At 56.3% G+C, this 25,179-nt stretch overlaps 1 protein-coding gene and 2 long non-coding RNA genes across 4 annotated transcripts; 1 reads left to right on the top strand and 2 right to left on the bottom strand.

Annotated features, from left to right (window-relative positions):
* Positions 1-1,729: 1,729 nt before the first annotated feature.
* Positions 1,730-16,026, bottom strand: TMEM171 (transmembrane protein 171). 2 transcript variants are annotated; one of them, XM_060201029.1, is made up of 4 exons: positions 15,915-16,026; positions 11,342-12,046; positions 6,167-6,305; positions 1,730-1,973 (listed from the first exon to the last, which is right to left on the bottom strand). In XM_060201029.1, exons 2-4 carry the CDS (start codon positions 11,979-11,981, stop codon positions 1,778-1,780), a joined length of 975 nt encoding a protein of 324 aa, XP_060057012.1. In that variant the 5' UTR covers positions 11,982-12,046; positions 15,915-16,026; the 3' UTR covers positions 1,730-1,777. The 2 variants fall into 2 exon arrangements, with proteins under 2 accessions (XP_060057012.1, XP_007533801.2); XM_007533739.3 differs by lacking the exon at positions 15,915-16,026 and having other exon boundaries at positions 11,342-14,495.
* A 745-nt stretch (positions 16,027-16,771) lies between these two features.
* Positions 16,772-18,457, top strand: LOC132541280 (uncharacterized). Its single transcript, XR_009552429.1, has 2 exons — positions 16,772-16,884; positions 18,230-18,457. It is a non-coding gene; the product is annotated as an uncharacterized LOC132541280 (long non-coding RNA).
* A 5,664-nt stretch (positions 18,458-24,121) lies between these two features.
* LOC132541179 (uncharacterized) lies at positions 24,122-24,924 on the bottom strand. Its single transcript, XR_009552351.1, has 2 exons — positions 24,842-24,924; positions 24,122-24,639 (listed from the first exon to the last, which is right to left on the bottom strand). It is a non-coding gene; the product is annotated as an uncharacterized LOC132541179 (long non-coding RNA).
* Between the last annotated feature and the right edge of the window lie 255 nt (positions 24,925-25,179).

Below are 25,179 nucleotides of genomic sequence, written 5' to 3'. Positions count from 1 at the left end.
AGTGGCAATGGCATCAATCATTTCACTCATGTTCTGAGCACCAGTGCCCTTAAGTTCTGCTTTCAGACACTTAAAACTGATGACTAATTTTTACAGAGATTATGGCTTGTGTGAAGTTCATGCGAAGTTTAGGGGCCAGGCAGTGGCGTGCCCAGTTAAGCGCACACAGTACTAAGCACAAGGACCCTTGCAAGGATCCAGGTTCAAGCCCCCGGCTCCCCAGCTGCAGGGAGCTCAGATCACAAGCGGTGAAGCGGGTCTGCAGGTGCCCATCTGTCTCTGTCCCTCTCTACCTCCCCCTCCTCTCTCCATTTCTCTCTGTCCTCTTCAATAAAATGGAAAAAATCAGTGCCAGGAGCAGTGGCACTGAGCCCCAGCAATAACCCTGGAGGAAAAAAATTAAAAAGAAAACAAAAAAGTTAAATTAAATTCATGAAAAGTTCACACTGCATATGCTAAAAATGCTTTTTCCCGGGAAGAATTGCTAGTGCTTAGCTAATCTCCCTTAAAGCTGGTGTCTGGAAGTCAATACATGTTCACCACCAGGCCCGGCAACAGCCAGTCAGAACAAACTGGTGCTCAGACCCTCGACACTCCCAGCTGTGACTGCAGAAGGGAGTCAGACCCTCGACACTCCCAGCTGTGACTGCAGAAGGCCTTTCCTCCCCAGAGCTCTCCTGGGGAACCTGCTTACCAAAACATCTCGGGAGATTTCTTTCTTTTTTTTATTATTATCTTTATGTATTTATTGGGTAGAAACAGCCAGAAGTCGAGGGGGAAAGGGGAGAGAGACAGACAGAGAGATACCTGCAGTCCTGCTTCACAACTTGCAAAGCTTTCCACCTGCAGGTGGGGACCAGGGGTTCGAACCCAGGTCCTTGTGCACTGTAACATGTGCGCTCAAGCAGGTGCGCCACCACCCAGCCCCTCTCAGAAAATATTCTTGGAAAATAGCCCTATAAAGACCTCAGGAGGCCGGGGAGACAGCACACGGTTCTACTGAAAGCCTTTCATGCCTGAGGCTCTAGGAGGGTCAGGTTCAACTGCCAGCAGCATGACAGGAAGCTCTGGAAGGAAATGAGAGCAGCGACAGTAGCGTTGCCCTTATAAGAACTCGGGTGGCTCCCACCGGGCAGGCGGGCACCAGCACTGGGTGTGGGTACGGGACCATATCCTGGTAAGACGAATTATCAGCGTGTGGACCCTCAGTCACACATACTGAAGGTTGGCTTGAGGGAACGGGAAGTTTGGGGGTGTCTGCAAGCTGGGGAAGAGGAACAGGGCGAGGAAGGGAGGCAAAAGAAGGGGAATACAAGCAGAGGAGGACGGGATGAGGAAAGGCGTCTCGTGTTTTCCTCCGCAGAAGCAATCCACTTTGAGAACAGAGTGGGCCAAGCTAAATATTAACCACTTTGGAGACCGGCCTTTGACGGCACAAGGGGACAACGGCTGCCTGAGTCAGGCTCTCAGAAACCAGCTGGATGGGTCCGACTCCCACTCCCCACGGAAGGGGGTGGTCCTGGGGAAGGCGGCCAGCTGACTCCTGGCTCCCCGAGAGAGAGGGCAGCCCCAGCACCACCTGCTGGGCACTCTGGTCGCAAGCCAGCTGTCCAACCTGCAAGGCTAGTTAGTTACCAGCGTTGACACCGTACCGGGGAAATCAGAACACGACCAAATGCTACGGGATCTTTTATTACAAACAAGTTAAATAAAATAGCGATCACACACACACACACACACACACACACACGTAGAAAATTGGCCTGAAGTCCAGAGGTCACGGCAGGGCGGGCTCAGCCGGCAGAGGTGAGGTGGTTCCGGCAGCTTCCTTCTCTTCGTAGAGGGGAGGCGGTTCAGCTGAGAGGCGTGGAGCATGGGAGCTGTCAGAAAATGAAGGAGTCCCAGTAATAGTATAAATGGAGTCCTGGTCTCTCTCACGGGTGGCGCCTGGGCCCTCGGGAGCTGCGGTCCGGCTTTAAAAGGACACGAAAGGGAGGGGTGGAGTGTCACTCACCGCAAGTCCAGGTGCCCACGACAGGTCCCATCAGAGACAGTCTCAACGACCGTGAGGCCCGCGGGAGTCGCTCACACATCCTGCTCCTTTCACTGTGGGTCACTGCCTTACCCTTGGCTTTCTTTTCATTGATTTATTTATTATTGAATAGAGACAAGAGAGATTGAGAGGGGGGCAGAGAGAGAGAGAGACAGAGAGACCCCTGCAGCCCTGCTCCACCCATCATGAAGCTTTCCCCCGGCAGGTGGGAGCCAGGGGCTTGAACCCGGGTCCTGGGCAACTGTGATGTGAGCGCCCAGCCAGGGGCTCCGCCACCCGGCCCCACCCTTTGCTTCCTCAGAGCTCACTGTCTCACTCCTGTTGTCACTTCCCTTGTCACAGGGCAGGCAGGAGTGTGAGGCTTGAGAGGACGTCAGGAAAGAAGTGTCAGACAGCACACAGAAACCACTAGCACAGCAGGAGAAATGCGCTTTCTAAATCTGTATTTACTTATTACTGGATAGAGACAGAGAAATTGAGAGGGGAGGGGAGAGAGAGACAGAGACACCTGCAGCCCTGCTTCACCACTCGTGAAGCTTTCCCCCTGCAGGTGGGGACCAGGGGCTTGAACCCGGGGCTTTGCAGTGTGAGCGCTCAACCAGGTGCGCCACCTCCTGGCCCCAAATGGCTTTTTTCCAAGTTAGTAAATATTCATATTACACCTTGGGGAAGCTCATCACTGGCAAAGAGAAAATCTTCTCTCATGGAGTTCTCCAAGCGCCCAGAGCCCGGCCTCCGCGACCCTGCACTCACTCTGGGCTGAGCTGCGCACCACACCATGGGACCCGGGTTCAAGCCCCAGTCCCCAGCTGCAGGGGAAGGCTTCACGGGTGGAGGAGCAGGGCTGCAGGTGTCCTTCCCTTCCTCTCTCCCTCTTTTTCTGTCTATCAGTAGAAAAATGACTTCTGGGAGCAGTGGAGGTATACAGACATCTAGGAGCCATCGTGACAACCCTGGTGGCAGAGAGAGAAAAAGGGAGGGAGAGAGGGAGGGGGGAGGGAGGGAGGGAGGGAGGCAGGGGGGAGGGAGAAGGGAGGGAGAGAAAGAAAGGCAAGAAAAGAAGCAAGTAGAAAGAGCATAGGTGCCTCAGTGCCTGCAGCCGTCCCTCCTGGGTGCTGCCCAGCCCTCCTGCCACGAGAGTCTCGCACTCCACACACCCCCACCCTGCCCTGCACTCTGCACACCCCCACCCTGCCCCGCACCCCGCACGCCCCCACCCTGCCCCGCACCCCGCATGCCCCCACCCTGCCCCGCACCCAGCACGCCCCCACCCTGCCCCGCACTCCGCACACCCCCACCCTGCCCTGCACTCCGCATACTTCCACCCTGCCCCGCACCCTGCACACCCCCACCCTGCCCCGCACCCCGCACGCCCCCACCCTGCCCCACACTCTCCACCCTCCATGGGTCTCCCACATGGAGACGTCTCCAAGCCCTGGCTTCCTCCCAACACCAGCGCCTCCTGTCTGCTCCACAGGCCTCCATCTTGCTGTCCCTGGCTCCAGCCAGCTCAGGCCTCCCTCACTGACAGGACACGGAGTCCCAGCTCCTGCGTCGGGCACACGGCCCATCCTGCTACCCACTGAGCACCCCGACCTCTGCCGCCATCCTCTCTGACCACCGAGGCCCCCGGCTCCATCGTGACCTCAGGCCTGTGCAGGAAGCTGGCCCCCTGAGCACCTGGCCGCCTGCACACTGCCCAGCGCCACCTGTCACCTGGACGCCTGCACAATGCCCAGCACCACCTGTCACCCAGCGCCTGGACCCCAACACCGCCCTCTGCACCGCTGCCCAAGGAACAGCACTCAGACGACCTGTGTTTGGTCTGACCCCGGGCGCCTCCAGGCCGGTGGAACCCGGGGGGACAGGGATGGGCGGCGAGCCTTGGACCACTCCTCACTGGGCCTGACGGGCGCCGAGGCCAGGAGCAGCTCAGCACTGCGGGAGAAGCCCGGTTTGGGCAGCTTGCGGTGCAGGCTGGCTCTAGCCAGGCGCCGTGTACCTCCACGAGAATGCTAAGCCCAGGGGCCGGGCGGTAGTACCCAGTTAAGCACACATAGTACTGAGCACAAGAACCTGAGCAAGGATCAGGGTTCGAGCCCCCACTCCCCACCTGCAGGGGAGATGCTTCAGGACTGGTGAAGCAGGGCTGCAGGTCTCTCTCTCTCTCTGTCTCTATCCCTATCTCTATCTCTCTCTCTCCCCTCTCTATCCGCCCTCAATTTCTCTCTGTCCTGTCCTGTACAGTGGAAAAAATGGCCTCCAGGAGCAGTGGATTCAAAGTGCCGGCACTGAACCCCAGCAGTAGCCCTGGAGGCAAAAAAATAAAATACCATGCCCAGGGCCAGGCAGTGGCATACCTGCTTGAATGCAAGCATTGCCATGTGCAAGGACCCAGGTTCGAGCCCCTGATCCCCACCTGCAGGGAGGAAGCTTCACGCGTGGTGAAGCAGGGCTGCAGGTCTCTGTCTTTCTCCCTGGTTTTCCCCTTCCCTCTCATTTTCTCTCTGCCCTATCAGATAAAATAAATAAATAAAAAGAATACTGAGCCCCTTCTAGACGTGCTGGGAGTCTTTTGGAGCCCTGCCACCCCTCCCACGGCCTAAAGTGGCAAAGCCAATGGGGGCAGAGCAGGGAGGGGACCCCCAGCTCTGTGAGCAAGCTGGCTGACAGGCCGTTCTGTTCTGTTCTTGTTTGCAATCGAGGGAGAGAGAGATAGAGAGGACACAACATCACCATTTCCTTCAGTACGGTAGGTGCCAGGCTCGAACCTGGGTCACACACATGGTAAAGCAGCGCCCTACCCAAGTGAGCTATCCGTCCGGCCCTGACGGCAGGTGGTAGGCGCTTTTACACCCACCCTGCTAGGAGCACCAGACAAGCCTCCTCTCCACCCCGCAGAGCCGCTTCTTGTGAGTCAACATATGCAGGGCCCCAAGTTTCCTGGAAGATGTGGTGTGTCTTAGGTCACAATTCTGACTTAATCTCAGCAAAAAAGGACACGCCGGCGTCCTCCCTGTGCCATAAGCTAAAAGATCATTTGGCCTGGATTCAGACTGGGACTGAAAAGACGAGGGCAGCCTCCTCTGAGGTTCAAATAGAAAGTCTTGCCCAGGGTGGGGAGACAGCATAATGGTGATGCGAAGAGACCCTCATGCCCGAGGCTCCAAAGTCCGAGGTTCAATTCCCCACACCACCATAAGCCAGAGCTGAGCAGTGCTCTGGTAAAATAAATAAATATTAAAAAAGAAACTGGGGGAGGGGTCCGGTGGTGGCGCAGCAGGTTAAGCGCACGTGGCACAAAGCGCAAGGACCGGCGTAAGGATCCCGGTTCGAGTCCCCGGCTCCCCACCTGCAGGGGAGTCACTTCATAGGCGGTGAAGCAGGTCTGCAGGTGTCTGTCTTTCTCTCCCCCTCTCTGTCTTCCCCTCCTCTCTCCATTTCTCTCTGTCCTGTCCAACAACGACAGTAATAACAACAACAATAATAACTACAACAACAATAAAAACAACAAGGGCAACAAAAGGGAAATAAATAATTAATTAAAAAAAAGAAACTGGGAAATGTTAAGCATGTACAAACTATTGTATTTACTGTCGACTGTAAAACATTAATCCCCTAGTAAGGAAGGAGGAGAGGAAGAAAGGAAGAAAGAAAGAAAGAAAGAAAGAAAGAAAGAAAGAAAGAAAGGGAAAGGAAGAAAGTCTTACCCAGGGGACTGGGCAGTGGCACACGTGGTTAAGTGTACATATAGTACAAAGCACAGGGACAGGGTTCAAGCCCCAGTCCCCACCTGCAGGGGGGAAGCTTCACAAGTGGTGGAGCAGGGCTGCAGGTATCTCTCTGGCTCTCTCCCTCTCTATCTCCCCTTCCCTCTCAGTTTCTCTCTGTCCTGTCCAGTAAAAAAAAATTAAGGAAAATATGGCCACCAGGAGCAGTAGGTACATAGTGCCAGCACTGAGCCTCAGCAATAACCCTGGAGGCAAAAAAGCAAATAGGAAGGAAGGAAGGAAGGAAGGAAGGGAGAGAGGGAGGAAGGGAGGAAGGGAGGAAGGAGGGAGGGAGGGAGGGAGGGAAGGAGGGAGGGAGGGAGGGACGGAAAGGAGGTCTTACCCATAGTTGAAAATGCTGTGATATGAAGGCGGGTCTTCACTGGGAAGCAAGTGCACAGGCCCGGGACTTGGAGTCCCTGCTGAGGCCTCCTCGGGGAAGTAAGGTGGGGGTGGCGGCGGGAAGATCACCACAGAGTCACCTAAGGACACACAAGGTCTTTGTGAAGACAGCGGACCGGACGGCAGTCGGTCAGTGCAGTACTTGCCCCACCGATCTCAAAGACCAAACACCTACTGCTAACTCCAGAGTTTCTCAGTGAACCGACTCGTCGAGAGAGAGAGAGAGAGCAGGGGTGTCTGTCTGTCCAGGAGGACTCAGACCGGCTGTTCAATACGTACGCAGCTTCTGTCTGGGATGGCGGACAGGTTCCGCTAGCGGACAGTGACGGCTCCTGCGACATTGTCGGCGGACCTGATACACTGACACATGCGGATTAGGTGCGGTGTGCGTATATTTTCTAGGACATTTTTCAGACAGAAACAGAGGCGGAGAGCGTGAAGAGACCACAGCACCAGAGCTGCGCCCGTGTGGTGGGGCCGCGCTGGAGCCTGGCCGCCCACCTGCGCACAGCTGTGCCCTATCCAGCTGCGCTGTGACAGCGGCCCCACAGCTTCCGTGAAAAGGGGGCCTGAACCAAAGAGTTTCTGAAACGCTTCTGTTAACGGGCTTTCCTCCTCATCCCTGGGAGGCCCACCACTGACAGGGCTAACTGCTGGGAAAGATCTTGTTCCTCATAGTTTCAGTCTCGGAACAGATGACAAAATCCAAGCTCGAGCCCATCGCGGCCACTACCTGTAGCTTATGCGATATTATGGCCTATTCTTGAGATTTGCCTTATTTATTTCAGGTAAGAGTGCTTCACATGAGCCAATGACAGACAGATAGATATGTAAATGGATGGATGGATGAATGGATGGGTGGATGGATGGATGGATGGATGGATGGATGGATGGATGGATGGAGGATAGGAATGAAAGAAGGGAGGGAGGGAGTGAGGGAGGGAGGGAGCAGACAGCACGGCTCTGGTACACAGGGTGCCAGAGATTAAGTTGGGAGCCTCAGATTAGCATGCTCACTCTCTACTAGTTGAATTATTTTCCCAGTCACATAGTAGAGTTGCTTTTTTTCTTAATATTTGTTCGTTTTTGTTTGACAGGACAGAGATTGAGATGAGAAGAGGAGATAAAGAGGGAGAGACAGAGAGACCTGCAGCCTGTTCACCACTTGTGAAGCTTCCTCCTGCAGGTAAGCAGCAAAGGTCTGCCCAGGTCTGTGTGCCCTGCAGTGTGCACTCCACCAGGTGCACCGCCGCCTGGCCCCACGGAATAGAGCCTTTTCTTATCTTTACAAAAGCCAGACGAACTCAGAACGCTAGCTTTTGTGTTCCTGTTGCTACTATTCAGTCCAGAACACACCCTGGTGTCTCGGGGAGAAAACGCAAGGCCACAGGTGTGACTCCTGATCTGTACTACACATCGGACACGCCGGAGTTTCCCGGGACATTCTAGATGTGTGTCGGCACTGCTCGGCAGAGGCCGGAGAGAGGCCTCAGGGCGGGACTTGACATCCCTGTAGGGACACAGGTGACTGTGAGCGGTCTGCTCTGGTGGCCTAAGTACAGGGCGGCATCTTCAGGACTGGACGGACTCCTGCCACCAGCCGCCAGCCGCCAACCGCCAGGCCAGAGGGGCTCTGAGCGAGCCGTCCCCCCTCTCTGGGCCTCAGCTGTCACGTCTGCAAACTGCAGGTGGTGAGTAACTCTACCTGCTTCAGTCCCCCTCTCTCTCTTCTCCGCGGCCCGCACACAACAACAGATGAGCTGTGACATGAGCAACTGGACTCTCCCTGGATGTGTGATCCTGAGGTCCAGGTTACGAACAGCTGGTGAGGGACAACTTCTGGAAACGGCCACAGGGCTCTTCCGCAGAGGCCAGGGCCAGAGCGAGTTCAGATCACTCAGTGCAGGTAACAAGGGACAGGACTGTCACGTCTCTTTCTTCTTTTTTTATTTTTTTATTTTTTTCCCTTCTTCCTTCTGTTTGATAGGACAGAGAGAAATTGAGAGGGGAGGAGTAGACGGAGAGGGGAAGAGACAGAGAGACACTCATGAAGCTTCTTCCCTGCAGGTGGGAACTGCAGGCGTTAACCCAGACCTTTGTACTCGCTGATGGTGGCACTCCGCAGGGTACAGCCCAGCCAAGCCCCGGCCACACTTCATGCTAGTCTACGCTACTGCTTTTGAACTTTGCCTCAGCCCTGAACTCAAGGGTAGCATGACAGCAAATAAAGAAAATAGACTTTGTAGCTTCTTTCAACATGAAGACCCCAAATCTCATCTGCTACACTCTTACTTTCTGGTTCCTGATTATCAAACAATTTGCCCTGCTTTCTATCTTACTGCTTTTCAGACACCAAGTCACAAATGCTGCCATGACGCCATCCTGACCTCCCTGTGCAGACGCCCTCACCCATGTGTCCTGGAGCCTCCCCTCCCCAGAGCCCTGCCCCACTAGGGACAGACAGACACAAGCTGGGGGTGTGGGTCCACCTGCCAACACCCATGTCCAGTGGAGAAGCAATGACAGAAGCCAGAACTCCCACCTTCTGCTCCCCATAAACAACCTTGATCCAGACTCCCAGTGGGGGAGAAGTGACAGGATGGAGATAAGAGGACTCTGCACTCAGCTCCATCAGCACCCAGAGAGAGAGGAGGAAAAGGAGAGGGACATGTGGAGGTAGTTATGTTGTCATGAGTGGCTTAGAGGGAAAGAGAGGATTGAATCAGAAAAAGAAGGGGCAACTATGTATTAACATGGACAGATAGTTGTAGAGAAGATGGTTGGCCCATGTCCACAACTTTAGGGGAACTGTGGTGCATTGCAGTGGGGAGAGTGAAGGTTCAGAACTCTGGTGGTGGGAATGGTATGAATTCAAACCTCTGTCAACATGTAATTCTGCAATATAAAAATATAAAAAATTAAAAATTAAATTAAAATTAAAAAAAAAAGAATTTTGGTCCATGCTCCCAGAGGGACAAAGAAGAGGAAAGCTTCCAATTGAGGGGATGGGACACAGAACTCTGGGGTTGGAAAGGTGTGGAATTGTACCCTTCTTATCCTACAATCTTGTTAATCATTATTAAATCACTCATTTAAAAAAGAAAGTGAAAAAATAAAAAGCTAACCAAAGGGAGGGAACTGTTCAACAGAGCAAAAGGCCTCCCAGACGCTGTGCAGACCAGTGGACTTGGGGTAAAGTCAGAATTCTAGGGTGAAGGAGCTGGGGAAATGCTTAGGATGCAAGGTTCCTGTCACAGACGCATAAGCCTGTCGGGCCTTAACGCCAGCCCCCTGCTCTGCTCACATAACCACTGTTTTCCCTGAAAGATCCCCACTACGCTATCCCCTCAGGGTGTTGCTGATTCCGTTAAAACCATCGTAAGAGTTGCTAAGGACGCTTCCACCTTCCCAGCATGCCTTTTGCCTCTCTCCACCCCCTTTCCTAGCCATTTCTGTTTCTGACTTGCCACTTCCGGTTTTTACCCTATAAATCCCGCTGCTGTTCCAATTTTTTGCCCCTTTTCTCTTGCGCGCCCCGACCTGGGGAAGACCTGGAGAAGGGCTGGTGGGCATAGTGGGAGGCGGCCATTTTGCTAGCTCCACGGTGGCCTAAATCGCTGTGCTCACCCAACTCTGGGGCGTCCGCGTGAATAAAGCATTGCGTTCCCGCGTTTCTGGTCTCTTCTCTCTCCCCCGCAATGCAACCCTACATAAGCCACGTCAGGAGAGGCCACAGCCAGCCAGGTGCAGCGCCACAGGGCTTCCGAGTGGGAGGGACAGGACGGAGTCACCTGACAGGCCCACGGGGTGACAGAGGTGTCCAACAGACCTCCCGTTCTCTCCCCTTAACATGCTCTGTGACCTGAGACAGGATTGAAGTTAAGATCCTAACACTCTGGCCCGATAATGAGGATGGAGGCTGAGAGGCGGCCTGAAGGCAAGGCCGGGGGTCCTGCTGGAGAATTCTCCTGGGACACCAATCTTGCTGACCAGAAAGGAGGTTACAGAGGAGTGGGACAGGGAGTGGGACAGGTGGGGGACACATGCAAGGACTCTGCAGAGTACACAGTAGCAGCACTATGTGAATATGAGAGAAAGGTGGGGGGAGAGGGAATGAATATCCTGGCCAGACCCAAGGGCAGCCCAGAGAAACCTGGAGGTGACAGCCACTGTCATATAAACAAGCACAAAAATGATGCCACCCTAGAAGTGGACCTGCCCTGTGACCCTGCAATTCCTCTCCTGGGGATAGATCCTAAGGAACCCAACACACCCATCCAGAGAGATCTGTGTGCACCTGTATTCACAGCAGCACAATCTGCAACAGCCAAAACCTGGAAGCAACCCAGGTGTCCAACAACAGATGAGTGGCTGAGCAAGTTGTGGTCTAGATACACAATGGACTACTACTCAGCTATTAAAAATGGTGAATTCGGGAGTCAGGCGGTAGCGCAGCGGGTTAAGCACATGGCACAAAGCGCAAGGACCAGCATAAGGATCCTGGTTTGAGCCCCCGGCTCCCCACCTGCAGGGGAGTCGCTTCACAGGCGGTGAAGCAGGTCTGCAGGTGTCTGTCTTTCTCTCCCCCTCTATCTCCCCTCCTCTCTCCATTTCTCTCTGTCCTATCCAACAACAACAACATTAATAACAACAATAATAACTACAACAATGATAAAAAACAAGGGCAACAAAAAGGAAATAAATATTTTAAAATAATAATAATAAATCAAAATGGTGAATTCACCTTCTTCACCTCATCTTGGATGAAGCCTGAAGGAATCACGTGAAATGAGATCAGCCAGAAAGAGAAGGATGAGTATGGGGTGAGCCCACTCATGGACAGAAGTGGAGAATTGAGAGCAGAAGGGGAAACACAGAGCAGAACTTGGACTGCAGTTGGAGAACTGCACCAAAGTCAAGGACTCTGGGCCAGGGGTCAGTGTTCAGGTCCTGGAACAGGACAGTGGAGGAGGACCTGGGTGGGGGTTAGAGTGTTATGTGGAAAACTGAGAAATGTTACACATAGGCCAATGACTGTATTCTACTGTCAGCTGTCAACCATGAATCCCCCCCAAACAAAGACAAAAAGAAAGAACAAACAAAGGAGGCCACCCACCTACAGTGACCTGGACGGGCTCGGTGTTCTGCGCCTCTCTCTCGTCACTCTCATAGGCCTCCTGGCCCGCATTCAAGCTGCTTCTTTTCTTAACGTGGGCGACCACGAAGAAGCACAGTCCCACGAGCACAATCAAGGGCCCCAGGATCTGCAGGGACAGGAACCCACAGATGCGAGGCTCCGAACCCTCGGCGTCTGTGTCGTTCTGGTCCTGCCCCCAGGCCGGGCTACAGCCGGGCACCCAGATGCCCAGGATGCTCATCAGCATGCCGCTTGTCAAGAAGAGAAACCCGAAGACCAGGCACTGGGCAAACTGGCGGCTCTCCCCACATGCGAAGGCCCTGTCGGGGTCCACCCGGCCACCCCGGCGCCGCCTCTCCCGGCGCTGCAGCCGGGCCCGGGAGCGGGCCAGGACCACGGCCCCGAGCCCCAGCGCGGCACAGGCGGGCCCGGCGACCTTCAGCAGCGTGCCGCAGTGAGGCAGGGCCCCGGGCTGGCACGCCTGGAACCCGAAGATGGACAGCAGGACTCCCGCACACAGCAGGGCAGCGCCAGAGACGAAAAGGAAGAAAACCAGCTTGCTGACACGCCGGTCCTGCTGGGCGCCGTCCCACTCAGCAGACGCTGCTGCGGGAGACATGGCCGGCGAGGCCTCGCCCCGGGCCGGGTGGGACGTGCCGCCTCTGCCCGGCAGTTTCCACGGCTCTGCAAACAGAAGCGAACACATCAGAGTGGGCCTGGGGGCCCTCACCGCCCTCCTGACAGTGTCAGAAGCCACACCAGGAAGAAACCACAGTGGATGGAGCCTGAGAACTTGCACAACCATGAGCTGGGTCGTGGCTCACAGACACTCCTGACTCCTGAAGGTGGCACAGACTGGCCTTCTGTTTGGGTTTGCCCCCCCCCCCCCCACGCACACAGTACTGCACATCTCTGGCTTGTAAATGGTTCAGGGGATTAAACCTGGTAACTTGGAACCTCAGACATGGGAGAATTCTGCGCAGCCCTTATGCTCTCTTCCTCACCCAAATACATAACCTCGAGATGATGTTCAAGAAGAGAAAATGCACTTTACCACAAACCAAAGAGTAGCTCAAGATTAAAAAAGGAAAGCAGATGACTGGACAAAACAGCTCACTTGGCCAGCACCTCTGCTTTGCCGGGGATGCCATCTAGGGTTAAGCCCAGCCCACCTCACTGAAGGAAGCTTGGTACTATAGTGGCTGTGTGTCTATATGTGTCTCTCTCTTTCTTTTTTTTAAATTTACTTTCATTTATTGGATAGAGACAGAGACAAATCAAGAGGAAAGGAGAGACAGAGAGGGAGAGAGACAGAGAGACCCCTGCAGCTCTGCTTCGCCACTCTCAAAGACCCCCCCCTGCAGGTGGGGGGCAGGGACTTGAACCTGGGTCCTTGCACATGGTAACCTGTGCACTCAACCAGGTGCACCACCACCCAACCCCTGACTCTATGTGGGGAGAATATCAGCTGGAAAAAGGCAACCCAGGAAATGACCAAAAATAAAATAAAATTAAAAAATAACAACAACAAACAAACAAACAAAAAAAAGCCTGAGCTTGTTTTTTCCTGCTCTGAGTCTTACCGACTCACTTCCCCAGAAAACAATGGTGGCCGAGGTAAAGAATCACAGGAATTAGCTCTGATTTACAGATACCCGCATTTCATCACAGATGGGCTAAGTCTGTAAGATTCTGTTCAGGAACAACTTTTCCATTTCCTGTTTCACACCACGGCAAATTTCCATTCCTTGCTTTCTTCTAAGGCCGCGTCTGAGGGAGACTCAAGCCCAGTGGACTGAGGGGGAAGGCAGTTCAGAATCAGAATGGGTCTGGTGGGTTTTCAGCTACTTCTGCCAAGATGTGTCTGTCAAGTCCTCAGACGCACCCTGGGACTCTCCTGGCCTGCCCAGTGGCTCTGCTACGGGGCTGGGATGCCAAGGCCAGACTGGCCAGGCAGGCAGGTGCACGCACACCCTCTGTGGTGACACAACGTCCAGCAAGAGGTTTACCTCAGTGGAAAATAAGCTGCCCGTGTCATCACCAGTGACCAAGCACCAGACAATAACAGAACTTGACTTGGAAAGAAGTTTAAATGAAACCAAGTACTTCAAGGGCAGGCTTTCAAGTCTAAAGAAGCCAGCTGGGAAAGCACCTTCCACGAGGCCCGGCTGACCACATATACTAGACGGACCCAGCAGCTGTCACTGGGTCGTCTGCTTTATGCAGCCTGCTTTTATAAAAGTCCTCCTGCATTGCTCTGGAGAACGGGATACTTTCACCAGGACCTTTCAAGCTGGGAGACTGGACAAGACAACCAAAGTATGAAGAACATTTCCAATGGTTCACAGGAAGGAAGGAAGGAAGGAAGGAAGGAAGGAAGGAAGAAAGAAAATAAGAAAGAAAGAAAGAAAGAAAGAAAGAAAGAAAGGAAGGACAGAAGGAAGGAAGGAAGGAAAAGAAGTGTTTTGTGCCCCTCACACCAAGGATCTAAAATCGAAAGCTCTAAAGTCAAGACCCGCGTTACAACTGACAATCATGTCCAAGCCCAGGTGAAGGAGGCGAGCTGCTCACGGTCTCCTCAGAAGCACTTTTCCAGGAAGAAGGACGATGGAATCAGAAGAGGAAAGAAGGAAGCCAAGCTGGGAGTGAGCTCCCGTTTCAGACCCAGACAGGAACTACTTCTGAAGACAAGCCTTCGCTGAGTAAGGACGAGAGCTGCACTGGTGAAAAACAGTTATGACCGTGCAATTCGCGGCTTCAGAGATGAGGGTGGCTCCCTGCTACCAGGAACGCAAGTACTCCTACCTTCTACTTTGGAGAGAGCCCCGCGGCTTCAGCTGCCCCTGGGCACCCCCAGAGTGAACAGATGCCTAAATCTGGGTCTACACCTCCTGCTTCATGGGCTGGCGGCCTGTGCACCTGGCAGATGTGTCATTCCTCTCCCCCAAAAATGTCTCTCTCATACACAGAGGTGCGCTCAGGAGGACATAGAGAGGAGACCGGGCGGTAGCACAGCGGGTTAAACGCACATGGCAAAGCACAGACCGGCTCAAGGCTCCCAGTTCGAGCCCCCGGCTCCCCACCTGCAGGGGAATCACTTCACAAATGGTGAAGCAGGTCAGCAGGTGTCTGTCTTTCTCTCCCCTCTGTCTTCCCCTCCTCCTCTCCGTTTCTCTCTGTCCTATCCAACAACAACAGCTATAACAAAAATAACAAGCACAACAAGGGCAACAAAATGGGAAACCTGGCCTCCAGGAGCAGTGGATTCCTAGTGCAGGCACCGAGCCCCAGTGACAACCCTGGGGGCAAAAGAGAAAAAAAAAGACACAGACCTCTGTGGTAGTGGTGGTAGTAGTGGTAGTGGTGGTGGTAGTGTTGGTGGTAGGAGGAGGAGGTAGTGGTGGTGGTGGTAGGGGTAGTAACAGTGGTGGTGGTGGTAGTTGTTAGTGGTAGTAATTAGTAGTGGTAGTAGTTGGTGGCGGTGGTAGTAGTTAGTAGTGGTAGCAGTAGTTGGTGGTGGTAGTAGTTAGTAGTGGTAGTAGTTGGTGGTGGTAGTAGTTAGTAGTGGTAGTAGTTGGTGGTGGTAGTAGTAGTTAGTAGTGGTAGTAGTTGGTGGTGGTAGTAGTAGTGGTAGTAGTTGGTGGTGGTAGTAGTAGTTAGTAGTGGTAGTAGTTGCTGGTGGTAGTAGTTAGTAGTAGTTAGTAGTGGTAGTAGTTGGTGGTGGTAGTAGTAGTTAGTAGAGGTAGTAGCTGCTGGTGGTAGTAGTAAGTAGTAGTTAGTAGTGGTAGTAGGTGGTGGTAGTAGTAGTTACTATTGGTAGCAGCAGTGGTGGTGGTGGTAATTAGCTAAAGGCCAAGGTCATGTAACCTCCCCCAGAGTCACACCCACCCGGTGACAGTTCTGTCTGGCAGCCTCTCACCCTGTCCAAAGCTCTGGTGGGTGCATCTGGAACCATTATGGGAAGTAACTTGGGGGTCAGGGCACGGCAGCAGCCTTGCGTGGCCCAGCTCAGCTTGGCGGGGCGGTGGCGCAGGGACTGGGGGGCGCGGGGACTGGGGACTGGGGGAGCCTGGGGACTGGGGGTGCGGGGACTGGGGGCGCGGGGACTGGGGGGCGCAGGGATTCAGGGACTGGGGGCCCGGGACTGGGGGCACGGGGACTGGGGGGCGCAGGGATTCAGGGACTGGGGACTGGGGGCGCGAGGATTGGGGGCGTGGGGACTGGGGGCGCGGGGACTGGGGGATTGGGAGTGCGGGGACTGGGGGCGCAGGGATTCGAGGACTGGGGGGCTCCGGGACTGGGGGTGCGGGGACTGGGGGCGCGGGGACTGGGGGGCGCGGGGACTGGGGGCGCGGGGACTGGGGGCGCGGGGACTGGGGGCGCGGGGACTGGGGGCCCGGGGATTCGGGGACTCGGGCTGGGGACGCAGTGGCGCAGGGACTCGGGGTCTCGGACCGGGAGTCGGAGGTGCGCGGGGGCCTCAGCAGAACGCGGGGACCCGGGCCGGGCGCGGCGGCGGCGGTTTCCTGGGCGCAGCGCGGCCCCGACTTACCGGCAGGTGCGCGCTGTCTGCGGCGTCCTCCCCGCGGGCTCGCGGCTGCGCCTGGCGGGCGGCGCTCGGACCGGAGCCCCGGGCTGGGCGGTGAGACGCGCGGCGGCCTGGCCCCCCCACACACACCGGAGCTGCCGAGCGAGGCCCCTCCCCGCAGGGCTGGCGGACGGTCAGGGGAGCGGGAGCCCCCACCCGGTGCGGTCAGGAGAGCGGGAGCCCCCACCCCTGGGTGCGGTCAGGGGAGCGGGAGCCCCCACCCCTGGGTGCGGTCAGGGGAGCGGGAGCCCCCACCCGATGCGGTCAGGGGAGCGGGAGCCCCCACCCGGTGCGGTCAGGGGAGCGGGAGCCCCCACCCCAGGGTGCGGTCAGGGGAGCGGGAGCCCCCACCCGGTGCGGTCAGGGGAGCGGGAGCCCCCACCCCTGGGTGCGGTCAGGGGAGCGGGAGCCCCCACCCGGTGCGGTCAGGGGAGCGGGAGCCCCCACCCGGTGCGGTCAGGGGAGCGGGAGCCCCCACCCCTGGGTGCGGTCAGGGGAGCGGGAGCCCCCACCCCTGGGTGCGGTCAGGGGAGCGGGAGCCCCCACCCGGTGCGGTCAGGGGAGCGGGAGCCCCCACCCGGTGCGGTCAGGGGAGCGGGAGCCCCCACCCGATGCGGTCAGGGGAGCGGGAGCCCCCACCCGGTGCGGTCAGGGGAGCGGGAGCCCCCACCCGATGCGGTCAGGGGAGCGGGAGCCCCCACCCCAGGGTGCGGTCAGGGGAGCGGGAGCCCCCACCCCAGGGTGCGGTCAGGGGAGCGGGAGCCCCCACCCGGTGCGGTCAGGGGAGCGGGAGCCCCCACCCCTGGGTGCGGTCAGGGGAGCGGGAGCCCCCACCCGATGCGGTCAGGGGAGCGGGAGCCCCCCACCCGGTGCGGTCAGGGGAGCGGGATTCTCGGGGAGATTCACGGGGAGCCGCCACATCTCGGACACGCAGGTGGGCAACGAGATGGGCTCCGTGGGGGGAGGCCGGGCCTGCAGGCTCCTGGCCTCAGCCCTGCTCGGCTCCCCTGCAGGGACCTGGCGGAAACCGAACCTGCTGACCTTCTCCGCCCTTGAACCCGGGGCTTTCCTGAGCCCCGCGACACGTGACCGCACCTGTGCAGGGGCCAGCAGGAGGTCAGGGCGCGGGCGCGGGGAGGACAGTGAAGGGCTCAGCCCTCCCCACCCCTGCACTCCTTCCTAGCCTCCATCTCTGTGGCCTGAAACCCGGCTGCACACAGGGGCCAGGGCCGGGTGAGCTGTTCCCCAGGCCCCCAGAGGCCAGAGGCTGGGGAAAGCCAACCAAGAAGGCCGAGGGCTAGGGCTCCCCTGGGCTCTGAAAGCCTGCGGGCTGGGAGAGGACTGGGAGGCTCTTCACAGGGACCCCTGGAAATGGCTGGGGCCTTGGCTGAAGGGAGACCCGCCCCTGAGCCTGTGCCCTAACTACACAACACCTGTGACTGAGTCATTTCAGGAACAGTGCCAACAGCAGGCCGAGCACTGTGCCAGGTCTGCTTGGTCTGCAGCTTACAACTCGCACGGTGTGTCTCCGCACCTGAGAGAAGGTTGGAGCCAGGAGAGGGGAGGGGAGATACAAAGCAGCAGCAGCAGCAATGAAGTGAGAGAGAGAGAGAGTGAGAGGGGGGGGATGGGGGAGAGATTTCGTGCAGTCATCTCCCCAGCTGGTTCACCCAGAGCCAGGTCGCCCTCACTCAGGAGACGGCTTCTGGGTCAGCCCCCGGCTGCTGTATCCCCGGAAATTACAAGTCTGTGTCCAGGAGGGAGATGCTTCTGCTCGGGATTGTTCTGGCACTTCCCACCCCCCAAAGGGCCTCTGAGTTCTTGCTGCTGGTGGTGAGGACAAGAGCACCGGCCAGGCACACTTTCTAAGAACACAAGCCCCGGCCTCTCTCCACGCAGCCCTGTCACGTAACAGCGCTTTGCACTAGCCGGTCTCCTCCTCCCTCCCACACCGCTCAGCCTCGAGCTGTGCTGCTGCGTGTGGCCGGCGACGGGCCTGTTGATACAGCTGCCTCTTTGGTGCCACATGACTGCAGGCTGGCCACACATGACGGACTCGACTGTGCTGCACCAAGGACGATCAGATTAGCCTCCACTCGGGCTATCTGCTGCCGGGTCTGGCTGTGTCTTTTGGAACCCACCCGACTAAATTAAACTCCTTGCGAGCCGACCATCCGATCACCTGTGCCCACCGGCCTTCAGTCTGCTTATCTCTGCCACAGGCCTGGGTGACCTTGTCGCTATCTAAAACCTAGTGACTTTTTCCTTTTGGTGTGTAGGGAACACAGATAAGCCCTGGCTGGATGCAGAGAACATCAGAGCCCGTGTACCAGACCCCGGAGTTGAAGAAGTGAATGCAACAGCGTCAAGCCAAGGAGTCCACGTGCGCCTTCCTAGGACAGACACTGAGTGTTAACCATGTGCCGTGAAACCAAACGTGACGCCCTGTGCGGTGTGGGACTTAGTAGCTGCCGGGAGAGGAAGAAATAAATGTGGGCGTCGTCATGCAGAGCAGAAGGAGCAATAAATGCCGTGCCGGAAGAGCCTTGGGAGGGGAAGGGCAGGCTCCAGGTGCAGCAGGCCGGCAGGGAGGCTGGGAAGGTGACCTTGCCGTGAGATCTGAGGTGTTGAACCACGTGATTATCCTCTGACAGTGGCTTCAGCACTGACCAGCCCCACGCAGTAAAGGACGGTGCTGTTACGTTCCTGAGGGCCAGGGGCCTGGGTGCAGCTTCAGCAAGAGACTCTGGCTCCATGAAGCAGTTAGTGGGGCCACCTCACCTGAAGGCTGGACCAGGTTCTGGCTGCCTTCAAGATGGCACCTTTCCTGGGCGCCGCAGGCAGGAGTTCCTCACCAGCTGGACCTGCCCTGGGCATCCTCCCCGTGTGGCTGCTGGCTGCCCCCAGAGAGAGGAGCAAGAGGTCACAGCAGCCCTTGCTAATGTTGCCTCTGAAGTCCCACGTCGTGCTGCTCCTGCTGTGACCTGTGCCTCAGAGGAGGAGGTCAGGCTGCACCCCTTGAAAGGAGAGCCCAAGAAGGGAAGAGTTCTTCAGGCAGAGGGAAAGCTGGTGGGAAGGCCTGAGGCAGGGCATGCAGGGCCTGTGAAAAGACAGCAGCAGACCAGGGCCGGCCCTGGCACACCCAATTAAACACACACATCACCAAGCTTCAGGACCTGGGTCTGAGCCCCCTCCAGCGGTGAAGCAGGTCTACAGGTGTCTATCTTCCTATGTTCCCACTCCTCTCAATTCCTCTCTGTCCTGTCAAATAAAAAAATAAAGATGAAAGAGAGAAAGAAAAGAGGGAGGGAGGGAGGGATGGGAGGGAGAAATGGCCACAGGGAGTGGTGAATTCATCATGCAGACACTGAGCCCCAGCAATCACCCTGGAGGCAATAAAAAGAGGGGTGGGGGACTAGGCGGCTAGAACAGAGAAGCACTGGACTGAGGAACAGAGGGGACAGGAATGAACAGAGAGCAAAGGGAGAGGTTCAGAGAGGTGTGTGTGTGTGTCAGTCTGAGGGATCTGTGGGTCCTGGAAGGGCTTGCGCTGGGCTGGGAAGACTCTGCAGTGTTTCCCGCTAGGCTGATGTGGTCTGACTTATTCTCTCGGGAAGAGGGAAGAGTGGGGCTGGACTGTTGTGTGGCCAGCAGTACATGCACATCAGGTGAGGACCTGGGCTCAAACCCCGGGTGGCGCCCACAGGGAGGCAGCTTCACAAGCAGCAAAGCAGTGCTATAGATGGGGCCCCCTCTCCCTCTCCCCCCTCCCCCCTCCCCTTTCCCCTTCTCCCCCTCTCCCCTCTTCCCTTTCCCCCTCTCCCCCTCTCCCGTCTCCCTCTCTCCCCATCTCCCCCTCTCTCTCTACAAAAAGTAAGCACCCCATGAGCGGTGGCAGATCATGTGTGTGAGCACTAAACCCCAGGGATAACCCTGGTGGAGAAGGAAGGAAGGAAGGAAGGAAGGAAGGAAGGAAGGCAGGCTATTTTACTATCAACTGTAAACCACTAATCCCCCCCCCCCAACAAATAAAAAAGGAAGAGACAAAGAGGGAGATTGAGAGGGGGAAGAGAGAAAGAATGCATGGAGGGAAAATGTGGAAGGGGAGAGATGTAGGAAACAGAGTTACAATAGCCTGCAAGAGCTCTGTGGTTTGTGTTTGGAGACAGAAAAGCAATTGGGGGGTGGGGGGAGTCGGGCGGTAGCGTAGCGGGTTAAGCGCAGGTGGCGCAAAGCGCAAGGACCGGCTTAAGGATCCCGGTTCAAGCCCCCGGCTCCCCACCTGCAGGGGAGTCGCTTCACGGGTGGTGAAGCAGGTCTGCAGGTGTCTGTCTCTCTCCCCCTCTCTGTCTTCCCCTCCTCTCTCCATTTCTCTCTGTCCTGTCCAACAATAACAACAAAGGCAATAAAATGGAAAAGATGGCCTCCAGGAGCAGTGGATTTGTAGTGCAGGCACTAAACCCCAGCAATAACCCTGGAGACAGAGGAAGGAAGGAAGGAAGGAAGGAAGGAAGGAAGGAAGGAAGGAAGGAAGGGGAAGGGAAGGGAAGGGAAGGGAAGGGAAGGGAAGGGAAGGGAAGGGAAGGGAAGGGAAGGAAGGGAAGGGAAGGGAAGGGAAGGGAAGGGAAGGGAGGGAATCAACTGTATGTTGTATAGACCTTGAAGACAGAACCAGCGGGTTTTCCAGGGACAGGATGAGGGTTCGGGGAAGAGTGGTTCTGTCTTGCTGGAAAGGCAGAGACTGAGCAGACACGGTGGACGCTCAGCTCAGAGCTGAGCTTGAGGTGGGTGAACTTTGAGGTGTCCGGCTGACCCAAGTGGAGGGGATCTACAGGGCTGGGGATCAGGAATGCCGACAGGAAAACTTCCCTGTGGCGAGACAGGCTCGCTGCAAAACCAGGACGAAGAGGCCCTCCTCCTCCTCCTCCCCGGAAGGGTGGAGACACCTGCTGAGCAGCGCCATGGGAGCGCCAAGCAAGAAGCAGACTGCTGCCACCCGGGACTGGACCGGGACCAGACCGGGGACCGGGACGCCAGGCGGCAGGGGAGCCTCCCGGCTGCTGGGGCTGGGGCTGTCGCAGCTCCTCAGAGCAGGCTCTCAGGGCGCGGGCCCTTCCTCCCACAAAGCAGGTCATGTGGCATTTTCTGGGCACTGCCAAGCCACAGAAGCAGCTCGGGACGAGTTGGATGCAGCGGCCTCCAGACAGACGGCCGTGTTTCGCACGCTCGCGACGGCAAGGCAGGGGCCCGGGAAACAGCACAAAGTTTGTGAGACTCTCCTGCCTGGGGCTCCAGAGTTCCAGGTTCAGTCCTCAACACCACTATGAGCCAGATGAGCCAGAGCTGAGCGGTGCGCTGGTAAAAAATATAAGAGGAAGGAAGGAAGGAAGGGAGGGAGGGAGGAAGGAAAGGGAAGGGAAGGGAAGGGAAGGGGAAGGGGAAGGGGGAAGGGGGAAGGGGGAAGGGGGAGGGGGAAGGGGAAGGGGAAGGGGAAGGGGAAGGGGAAGGGGAAGGGAAGGGAAGGGAAGGGGGAAGGGAAGGGAAGGGAAGGGAAGGGAAGGGGAAGGGGAAGGGAAGGGGGAAGGGAAGGGAAGGGGGAAGGGAAGGGAAGGGGGAAGGGAAGGGAAGGGGGAAGGGAAGGGAAGGGAAGGGAAGGGGGAAGGGAAGGGAAGGGAAGGGAAGGGGAAGGGAAGGGAAGGAAGGGGAAGGGAAGGGAAGGAAGGGGAAGGGAAGGAAGGGAAGGGAAGGGGGAAGGGAAGGGAAGGGAAGGGAAGGGGAAGGGAAGGGGGAAGGGAAGGGAAGGGGGAAGGGAAGGGAAGGGAAGGGGAAGGGAAGGGAAGGGAAGGGAAGGGAAGGGGGAAGGGAAGGGAAGGGAAGGGAAGGGGAAGGGGAAGGGAAGGAAGGGAAGGAAGGGAAGGGAAGGGAAGGGAAGGGAAGGGAAGGGGGAAGGGAAGGGAAGGGGAAGGGAAGGGAAGGGAAGGGGAAGGGGAGGGAAGGGAAAGGGAAGGGAAAGGGAAAGGAAGGGAAGGGAAGGGAAGGGAAGGGAAGGGAAGGGAAGGGAAGGGAAGGGAAGGGAAGGGAAAGGGAAAGGGAAAGGGAAGGGAAGGGGAAGGGGAAGGGGAAAGGGAAGGGAAGGGAAGGAAAGGAAAAGGGAAAGGGAAAGGGAAGGGGAAGGGGAAGGGGAAGGGGAAAGGGAAGGGAAAGGGAAAGGGAAAGGGAAAGGGAAAGGGAAAGGGAAAGGGAAAGGGAAGGGGAAGGGAAGGGGAAGGGAAAGGGAAGGGAAGGGAAGGGAAGGGAAGGGAAGGGAAGGGAAGGGAAGGGAAGGGAAGGGAAGGGAAAGGGAAAGGGAAAGGGAAAGGGAAAGGAAAGGAAGGGTGAGCCAGCAGCCTGCCTGCCAGCCCCTTGCTCCTCCCTTCTCTTGGTCTCTCTGGCTGTCTCCCCAGATTCACCTCAGAACCCCCGGAACAGAGCCTTCCTCACTCATCCCTGCCGGTTGCCGAGTCTCTACCGAGGCCCTGTTAGCCTTTATCAGGACCTTATGCCTTAGGCCTTGCTTCCTTTCTTAATGAATCTTTTCAAAATATTTATCATTATTTTATTTTAATGAGAGAGACCAGAGCACTGCTCTGCTCTGACTTATGGTGGTACTGGGATTGAACCTGGGACCCTACAGCCTCAGGCGTGGAGATCTTTCCACAGTGCCATATACTGTCTCCTCAGTACGGGTCTGGGGATTCATGCATGTTGAGCCCAACGGCCTAGACCTGCCGAGGGTGCTGCCCCGGGCCGGGTGGGGGCAAGGGTCAGTGTGTGCCCTCTTGCCCAGTCCTTCTCCCCGCTCTTCTCCCCGCTGCGTTGAGACCCAGCATCTGAGAAACACGTCTGGGGAGCAGGGTTGCACTTGGAATGTCCCTCATAGGAGGCGTGAGCTGCTGCCAAGGCAGCATTCACCTCCTGCGCCTGTTTCACGAGTCCCCAAAGGTGTGTCCACGTCTCTCAGCACCTGCCCGTCACAAAAAGCCCAGTGGGGCTGCTCCAAACTGAGAAGCTTCCGCACAGCAAAACAGAGACTCTACAGAATGGAAGATCTTTCCACGCCGTACACCAGACTTATAAAGAGCTCACCAAGCTCCCCAATAGAAAAAAAACATGAGCAGAAGCAACCGGTGGCACAGCTACATACAAGATGCTGGGTACTGTACAGCAAACCCGAACAAAGGGACTCTTCAAAGTTCACCCAATTACCAAATAATGTGATGATAACAATAACTATCCACTGTCTTCTTGAACCCTAAGACGGCAGGAACCTCACATTTCCACTATAGAGTCTCTATTTCCCCCAGTCCTGGAACCTTAGGGTGGGGCTCACTTTCCCGCATGCCTCTCTCAATTCAAATCAAATAATATTGCATCCACTGATCACAACCTAATCAACGTAACGAGTGCCACCCCAGCATGCTTCACTTCAGACTGTGTCCAGGGACTCCAGGTGTGAAATGACAACCCTTCAGCTTCATCACTCGGGTGAGACCTTTCCTTTCATAGGATTCTCTAATTCCATTCCAGGCAGTTCACTTCCTAACAAAGTCCCAAAACCTAGATATAGACCAGGTCCCCTAGATAGAGCATATGTTCACACATATCCATAAACTAGGGCAAAATATACACCTGAAAGCAGAAGTACACAGTAGTCTGCAGTGAGTACCCTCAACACTTCATCTGCACTATTCCAGCCTTTAGGTCCATGATTGTTCAACAATTTGTTTGGCTTTGTATGTTAACTCTTTTCAGCCACCAGGTTCTGGATGTCAGCAGGATGCCGACCAGACTTCCCTGGACGACCCCACCCATGTGTCCTGGAGCCCTGCTTCCCCAGAGCCCTGCCCCACTACGGAAAGAGAGAGACAGGCTGGGAGTGTGGATCCACCTGTTAACACCCATGTTCAGCGGGGAAGCAATTACAGAAGCCAGACCTTCCACCTTCTGCACCCCACAGTGACCCTGGGTCCATGCTCCCAGAGGAGTAAAAAGTAGGAAAGCTGTCAGGGGAGGGGATGGGATGCAGAGTTCTGGTGGTGGGAATTGTGTGGAGTTGTACCTCTTATCCTATGGTCTTGTTAATGTCTCCTTTTTAAAATAAATTAATTTAAAAAAAAAGAAAGAAAAAAAAACATGAGACGAGGATGTGAGCAGAATCTTCACAAAAGGAGAGAGACCCAAATGACTGACAAGTACGTGAAAAACTGTTCCAATTCACAGGTGATCAGAAAAGTGCAAATAAAAACAACCATGAGACACCACGCCACAGCTGTGAGAATGCCGTCCTTTAGAAGAGACAGAAACGCTGCCTGTTGGCGAGGCTGTGGGGAACAAGCTCCTCTTTCTGTAGAGCTGGCAGGGATGTAAGGGATCTGCCTGGAAAACTCCCAGAAGGCGAGACGTGGACCTGCACTATGACTTGGCGCTTCTCTCGAGAGAGGATGTCAAAAGGAAGCGAGGACGCCCGTCCACAGAGGCTTGTGTGCGTCTGTGCTCACAGCAGCACCACGCGTATCAGCCACATCTGGAAGCAACCTAGATGCCCAACGAAAGATGGGTGGCTAAGAACGCCGTGGTGTATGTCCACCGTGGAATACTATGCAGCTGTTAAGATGGCAGAGTCATCTCCTTTGCCTCCTCTTGGATGGGCCTTGAAGGAATCATGTCAAGAGAGGTCAGCTAGCAAGATGATCTCATTTACAGGTGTGACTGAAGAAACTAGGAGAAGGGGCGACGCAGAGTGAAGCCTGGGCTAGGTGTGCTGTGTTGCAGCAAAGCAAAGGGCTCTAGGAAGAAGGACAGGAAGGCAGGGACGGCGTGTTGGTGTCCAGGTGCGAGGGTCTTGCACACACCTGTCGCGGGGAGGCGGGAGAGCGGAGCCGCCAGCGGCTGTGCTGAGTGCCATGAAACCGGCAGTGAAATGCCGTTAAGACCCTGCAGGTCCAAGCGGCCCCTCGCCGTGTCTGCCTCTGCCCTGTCCCATCTTGTTTCTTTTCTTTTTAATCTTTATTTATCGACTGGACAGAGACAGCCAGAAATCAAGAGGGAAGGGGGAGACACAGAGGGGGAGACAGAGAGACACCCGCAGCCCTGCTTCACCCCTCAAGAAGCCTCCCCCTGCAGGTGGGGGCCAGGGGCTCCAAGTCAGGACCTTGGGCACTGTGACACGTGCGCTGACCAGGTGTGCTGA

This window comes from Erinaceus europaeus, chromosome 11 (genome assembly GCF_950295315.1).
Source record: "Erinaceus europaeus chromosome 11, mEriEur2.1, whole genome shotgun sequence".
NCBI classification, from domain to species: domain Eukaryota; kingdom Metazoa; phylum Chordata; class Mammalia; order Eulipotyphla; family Erinaceidae; genus Erinaceus; species Erinaceus europaeus.
This window is presented reverse-complemented; position numbering and strand designations above follow the sequence as displayed.

What these genes read in the sequence shown, in the direction of transcription:
- TMEM171 (XM_007533739.3), bottom strand. Translation starts at nt 12,167, where the DNA reads ATGGTTGTGCAAGTTCTCAGGCTCCATCCACTGTGGTTTCTTCCTGGT. An exon ending in GCCCGTCCAGGTCACTGTAG is followed by an intron (nt 6,306 to 11,341) that starts GTGGGTGGCCTC and finishes GTGTGTCCTTAG; the next exon opens with GTGACTCTGTGGTGATCTTC. An exon ending in CACAGCATTTTCAACTATGG is followed by an intron (nt 1,974 to 6,166) that starts GTAAGACCTCCT and finishes GTCCTTTTAAAG; the next exon opens with CCGGACCGCAGCTCCCGAGG.